The 7,110-nt window shown below is 37.1% G+C and overlaps 1 protein-coding gene across 1 annotated transcript in view; it reads left to right on the top strand.

The window, feature by feature from the left end:
- Positions 1 to 356: 356 nt before the first annotated feature.
- Positions 357 to 7,110, top strand: part of CPNE4 (copine 4) — a 182,354-nt gene continuing 175,600 nt past the window's right edge. Inside the window, exon 1 of the mRNA XM_085311856.1 lies at positions 357 to 542. Within this exon, the coding sequence (XP_085167982.1) occupies positions 363 to 542 (180 nt within the window). The 5' untranslated portion in view covers positions 357 to 362. The remainder of the gene's footprint in view (positions 543 to 7,110) is intronic.

Below are 7,110 nucleotides of genomic sequence, written 5' to 3'. Positions count from 1 at the left end.
TGAGGTTTATCAGGAGAAGTTCAGAATTACTGTCTACCCTTTGGCCAGGGGAAATGTCTGTTCCTGCTTTTAGAGCCACCTGTAAATTGAAGTCACAGTTCATTCTAAGTTGTGGGGTATGGTAGAAAGTTTCATCCTGAAGTTGACTTATTTCTAAATATGAAAGATGATGATGTATTTCTTTCTTCCATAGGTGTTTCTTTGATGTGTATATATACCTTTTTTCCCCTTTACTCTCGATCTTCTTCGCAGTTACAGATCCCACTGGCTCACAGAACACTRTTGGCCTCGAGATGGAGGGAAGGATTGTATTGTGTGTACATTGTTCTTAATGGGCCCTTTCTCTCCTTACAGAAGAAGGAATGAAGAAAATGAGCAACATCTATGAATCGGCAGCCAATACCCTGGGGATTTTTAACAGCCCATGCCTGACTAAAGTGGAGCTGCGAGTTGCGTGCAAAGGCATATCAGACAGGGATGCCCTCTCAAAGCCAGATCCTTGCGTCATCCTTAAAATGCAGTCCCATGGCCAGTGGTTTGAGGTGAGTGTCGAATAAAATAAAAATGATTCTTCTGATGCTTTAGGGATTGTATAGTGAAGCTCAGGTAAAGTTCAAACAGCAAGTGCAATAAAGGGGAAAAGTGATTTGAAGCTTGTGGTGAAGTCTGGTAAAATTGGAAGGAGATTTTCCAATTAATTCTAACGTACTTGGAACCAGACTCTTAATGATATTTTGAACTTCTCCTCTTTGGAGTCTAGATTAAAAATGACGATGATAAGAGAATACAGCGATATAAAGCTCTTTTCCTTTAGGCACTCGTGTTTCATAAAAGCTATGTAATAGCAGAGATAATAATAGTGACTGTTAAAATGCTTTCCAATCTAAAGGAGAAAAATGCTGTGGAAGAAAAAAAATATTATTAGTTGGCAAGGAGTTCAGTGACAGTGAAKGGTAGTTTGATTTGCAAATTTTGAATATTGCAGCTGGATTCACAGTTGACATTAGTAACCTACACTAATGTCTTTACCTAATCAATTTACCTTGTGTCATGGACTGTATGTTTAATTATAATCCTATCTCACATTATTTTTGTTAATCTTAGAAATCATTTGATTGAAAAATGGAAACAAGATGTCCCAGAGACATGCAAGCTGTAAATGAGGAATGTTAGAACTTAATGTTATATTTTAAATAAAATATTAGTAGTTATTTTAGCCAGAAGTTAAATTTGAATGTCTCTGCTAATCAAGCTCAAATCTATGAGGYTTTTGTGAAAAGTAAACACGAAAAATTAGGAACATGTCAAATCCAAATCTTCTCTTAATTTGAGTAAGTATTCATCCCTCACTCTTAACAGCTTCAGCATTCGAAATAACATTATGCTAGTTACCAAAGAAACTAGCTGTAAGCATATGCAGAAAACAAAATTGTAAATCGATGCATCGTTTAATTTAGCATTTTCAGACAAGTCTGTCAGACTTTAGGAATTTTGTTCCAAATGAATGGTTTTGACTTGGGGACCTCTGGACTTTTGCCAGTGAAGGATCAGTACCAACACGCCAAGTTTTCTGGCAGTAGTCTTGACTTTCTTAGTTAACTACGTGAAACCACTAGATGGGCCTCTGGCAGAAAACCACTCTATAAATACAAGTAAGTTTCTCATGATTGTCCTAGTGCTGCAAAATCAAGGTCTTCACGTACTGAAATTTAATGTAGTATACTAGTTACCAAAGAAAAGTAATTATAGTTAGCCATGTAAAAGGGAGTATTTAGCTACTCTCTCTGTGTAAAATCACTCAAATAATAGAAATTAACCAAGCAGCAGGTTAAAGGTCATAATGAGAAAAATCTTTGTGTTTATAATGGACAGTCCCAAAACTTTTGAGCCATTTCAATTCTCTGAATAACTCTGAGTTCATTTCAGAGTTTTTATATGACCTGTTATAGGTAGGGTAAGTAGATTTAATTTAAATGTTTTTGTAACTGAGATGCCCTTTATTTGGTGTGGTTTTTAATTTGGAAACTGGTTGTCTGAATAATCTTGCAAAGCAGATTGACTCACTGATCTGATTCTCATCTCATATTGGTTGCTTGCAGTGTCTAATGAAAGTCCAGGGTATTCATTTTAGTATGAACAAAAAGTTTTTATTAGTTCATGTTCCTATCAGTGCTGCAGAGCTAGTACAGCTCTGACATGATGAGCCGTTTCCTATTCTGGCCCACACATTCTCAACATTCTCAACAGAATTTTTAATTAAGTTCCAATTGCTGAGTTAAATTGAGCAGAGTCACTCAGGTATAGCTGAAGACATAATTTGGCTAGAAGAATCTTCTGCTGATGACAATAATTGATCTAGCGAGACCTGAGGTTGCAGACAGACTAGTAATTAAAGAAGGAAAAAAAAATCTAGCTATTGGTGAAGTGAGCGTATTTGACAGACATCACTGAATGATAACACAAAGAGGAGTGGAACTCCAGATTTTTTTTTTCAGTTATTTTTATGTCCCCCAGCACTCCTTAACATCACGAAGATTTATTATGGAACTTTTTCTTTCAGTATGGAAGTGTAGTGCAACATCATCTCAAACTTTCCCAGACAAGTCTTTTCTCTCCCTTCCCTGCCCTCCCACTTCAGAGCTTTGCATCTGTGGATTTAATGACTCTATAGGTTTGTTTTGAATTTCTACGTACTTGAAAGTCCTTGTGGACTGAATGTCTCCACAAAGATTGTAGCAAGTTTAGAAATATCTAGTGTTACTTAAACATGCATATTGACAATGTATCGTGGTTGTGTCCATGATTTTTAAACAGGGAGCAGGTGAGTTGAAGGTGCCTTGAATACAGGTTGTGGTCTGTATAGCTTTGCAAACAGGTGCTGGTGAAATGTGTTGGAGGTGCTGAAGAACAACTGCACAGTCCCTAATATGCCAGAAGCAGRTGAGGTTGGTGGGCCTAGGCTGATGGAATTGCTAATGTCTCCAACTGATTGCATGTACAATGCAAGTGATGGATTGACTGTGCAGATGCAGACCATCCACCAGTAAGCGGGATCTACGTATATTTCTGCCAGTGAATGTTTTGATTAAAACATAGAATGCTATCTCTGGGGGAAAAAAGATTTTTTTTTTCCTTCAGTTCTGCAGAACTGTGTGTGTATGTTTGTTTTTGTGTAAATTATACTGTGCACATATATAAATACAGAATAAAGATATTTGTGCTGTTGTAGAGTAGCATAAAAACAGTTTCCAGAGACTGGAAATGGTCTATATTAGTTTTTATTTATATTTTTTTTCCTTGTAAATATGGTTCCTTTTCTGTCTTATTTGGAAAGGAATGGTCTTTTGGTGATGGCCATGTTATGCTGCAGTTGTGAAGCTGTTAAGAAAACCTGTAGGATGTGGACAAGTACCCAAAAAGGTCCCGGTGTTGTCCCCGTTTCTGGCCCGGATGTGCTTGCTTTCTGTCTGTCTGAGTAGACATTTACCTAAACACGCGTATGTATATGTACACATACGCAGAGATGTGTATGAGGGATATGTATATTAATACTGTTTCAGAAGTGCTATCCCAACCAATCTAGAATTAAAATGATATATTGTGTCTCACAGGGAAGTCAGCAGCCTACTGTTTCTCTCTCATGAAGTTTGCATTTTCAGCCTGAGATGACAGGGTGTGATACAGTAGAATTTCAGATTGTGCTGCCCTTAGGTCCTAAAAGATAATTTGCTGAACTGAGACTGAATTTTGGCTCTCTTGGACTTATTTTTAGGCAAGTACAGTTACAGTGGCTGTAGATGTGTTTTGTTTTTGTTTTAGTTTTATTAGAATCACTTAGTTGCAGTTTTCCAATACTGATTTGATTTCATTCAAGGAGTTTAATTACTGATCTAAGCTTCAGGATGGTGGATGGCTGAAGATGGTAGTGGAAACAGGCAAAGGTACGTGATGATAAATTCATCCCCTCTGATTATTTTACCCACCTACAGTGCAAATATGTTTGTGTAACAAATGTGTATTGTGCATAATACTGAAAGCCTGAGTGAAGATGTGCTAGCACTGAAATTMTTGTTAATTCATTATTCCTGAGAAAATATCTTGGCCCTATTCACAAGTTATCTGTGTATGGCAAATATACCTATTACTTTGGAAGTTTGGTAGGTTGCGGGGCTGTGTGGTCATACAAGATTGACATGAGATCCGGAGGTGTGATACAACCTGGTGTAGCCAGAGGGTATGTAATGTCTGTAACTATGAAAATAGAAGAGCAGTTCTGGAAGATGGTAACCACTTTTTGAAATAATGAGGGGAGGGGAAGTGGCGAAGTGTTTCCCCTACCTATATGCTTTCAACTTYCTGCAGCAGCAGATAGTGTCTGCTGCCTTGTGTATTTGTCCAGCCAGCTGGAGTGGGCTTTTCTTCCTGTCAAAAAAACTTTTTATTGAATTTGAAGCAAGTGCACAGCAAATAAATAATACAGCACCCAAAGATAACATGTAGTTGCTTAAAATTCACGTCAGTAGAGGTGGCTGAAAGTTTTTGGATGAATAGATGTGTTTATTGAAATAGATTTATTTGTTGAAATGTTGACTGAAGTCACAAATTCAATGAAATTCAGTAAGTTTTAACAAAAGCCTGTAGGAACCCCCCTCAATTTTTCAAACAAAAAACATTGACTTGCTATTCAGTATGACATTTGATTCAAAGATCGGCTTGATTTKATTAGAAAATTGAAGCAGAAGGTTTTCTTTGGTCAAAACAGGTTTCCCTTCTGTTTTGTTTTTGTTTTCTGGGGAGGTTGCTTGCTTGTTGTTTTGGTTTGACCACTCACCCTATACATCCTCACAAACTTTTGCCATAAAAAGACAGTCGAGATCAGTTAGTCTAAAAATGCATTAAACTAGTCAATTTGTAGAATACCAGTGGACCCTACTAAATTGTCTATCTAGGAATCAAGCTCAGACGGGACAGAGTCTTGCACTTCCCTTTTGTTTTGTTCTGTTTTTTTCCTGTTAGTCCTGCTCTCTTTTGTTTTATTTCTGAATTAATTTCATTGTCCTTCTCCAGCCTCCTCCTCCTGCCTCCTCACTTGCCTCAGCTCCTGATTTCCATTTCAAGCACCTACTGCATTATTTTGCTCCACTGCATTTTGGAGAGTGGGGGAAATTCCCTGTCCCTTTCTGGCATGCAGAAGGCTCTAAAGGGAAGACCTTAAAGTAGACTTCTACTTGTTTCCATAGATACCTAAAAGTATCTCTCATTTTATCYATCTGTGGCTGTTACAGCCCACAGCAGAGAGGGAAGGGAGAGAGCCAGTAAGTCATAAAATTGGGGAGTTTGTGGGTTGACATGTTCGATGACTCTAATGAACTGTTCCAAAATAACTTCAAAAGCATGAGAATATATATAACTAAMTAAATAAATCCTTTTCAGTTCATATAGATGAAGACAGTCATAGATGAAGCATTTGGATGGAACTGAAACTTTAATTTTCGGAAGCAACAACTAAAAACATCAGTCATGCAGAATCAGACTGTAGACCTGTCTAACCACTGTCTTGCTTCTGCTATTTCGTGACAGCAAAGAAGTGTGTGCAATAGGGGAAATAAAATAGTGTCTTTCCAGCTTGTTCTGCCAGACCAGGGACTTTTTAAACAAGAGTTTCTGTTGTAGTAATTAACAAATGTTGATGTATTTTTTCCTCCATAAATTTGATCATAATTTTGTTTTTTTTTTTGTATTTAAAAATAAACTTGCACAACGTCCTGGGACAAACAGTTCTTCASCTTAAGTAGTTTTTGAATCATGTAATACTGCTTGTCTTTTTTGGACCTGTGACTTGCCATATTCATTTTAAGGCTTCTGTATTGGAAGAGGTCCTTGAAAATCTCTGTTTATTTTGTCTATACTATTTGGGATTTTAGTCTTTCAATTAATCTGTGACTGTATGAAAAGGCAACTATCATGCCCTGTTTTTCGAAGAGTAAGTGCATCTATACCATTAAGTAGCATGGATTAATGTGGATGGTTGAACCATGCTATAGCAACAGTTTTCAAAGGTTTTGGCATTGAATCTCTTTTTTTCTTAGATGCTTCAAAGTTTTCAAGCAGTGGTTCAGGAACTATCTACTTTAAATGCCTGCAAGGTTTCACAAAAGGCTGTTACTGGATGTTTGGCTTTTTGTAAAGTGTATTTATTTTTAACTTGGTCAATGATAGAGTAACTTCAAGTTACTTTTTTTTATCTGATTTCATCCTAAGATACAGATTTGGTCTACAGACGTCCTGTAAAAATGAATTGGTAAGGAATGAGATAATGGAATGAGCAGACCACCTCATGAAGATTTTTCTCTGGCAAAGAATTTGGATGATGAGATCTGATGAGTTGTTTTGTATTGGATTATGGACAATTTGGTGATTGGAAACTSCTTTCACTCAACAGCTACTTTGAAATTAGCTGTTCTCATTGTGAAGAAATTTCTGATTCATTTGCAGATCAAAGCTTGTTTTCTTCTGGGTATASAATGGGGCTAATGGTAGAAAATGCTATCTGTGTTTTCTCTGGGCAAGTTTAGGACAATGTTTCTAATGAAGTGTTAGGTTTTTTGGAAGTACCTTTGGAACCATGCAAATCTTGGTTCTGATGGGGAAGAATTGGGTTTCTGTTGGAAATGATCAAGACATTCATCAGAAAAGAAAGTTAATGAAATTCTTTTTAACTAAGCCACTGTGTCTCCTAAGTCCTACAGTTCATGACTTGAAGTTGGTGCTCCGGCTCATCAACCCCTACTGCCTAGATATCTCAGGTCATCAGAGGACTTGATATTGTACACAGATCCATGTACTGCCCATCTTGGAGGGGATGATATTTTAGTGCAAGGGCTCGCTCACCTTTGGACCTAATAAGAAATGGGAATGCTACTACTGAATCATTTTCCCAAGGAGTATTTCTAGAAGGTGATCCTTAATAGTTSTTCAGGTGCCATTAGGGCCCTCTTGCTCTGACTCCAAAATGATTCACAAGCCAAAAGAGAATTAATCTTATTTATATAARCAGCAATATGCCTATGTATTTAGCTTTATAATCTATTGAGTTCTAATAATTCAGTG

This window comes from Rhea americana, unplaced genomic scaffold, assembly GCF_003343005.1.
Source record: "Rhea americana isolate MKP2758 unplaced genomic scaffold, rheAme1 scaffold_35, whole genome shotgun sequence".
Taxonomy (NCBI): Eukaryota; Metazoa; Chordata; class Aves; order Rheiformes; family Rheidae; genus Rhea; species Rhea americana.
The sequence above is the reverse complement of the archived record's forward strand: the minus strand, read 5'-3'. Positions and strand labels throughout refer to the sequence as shown.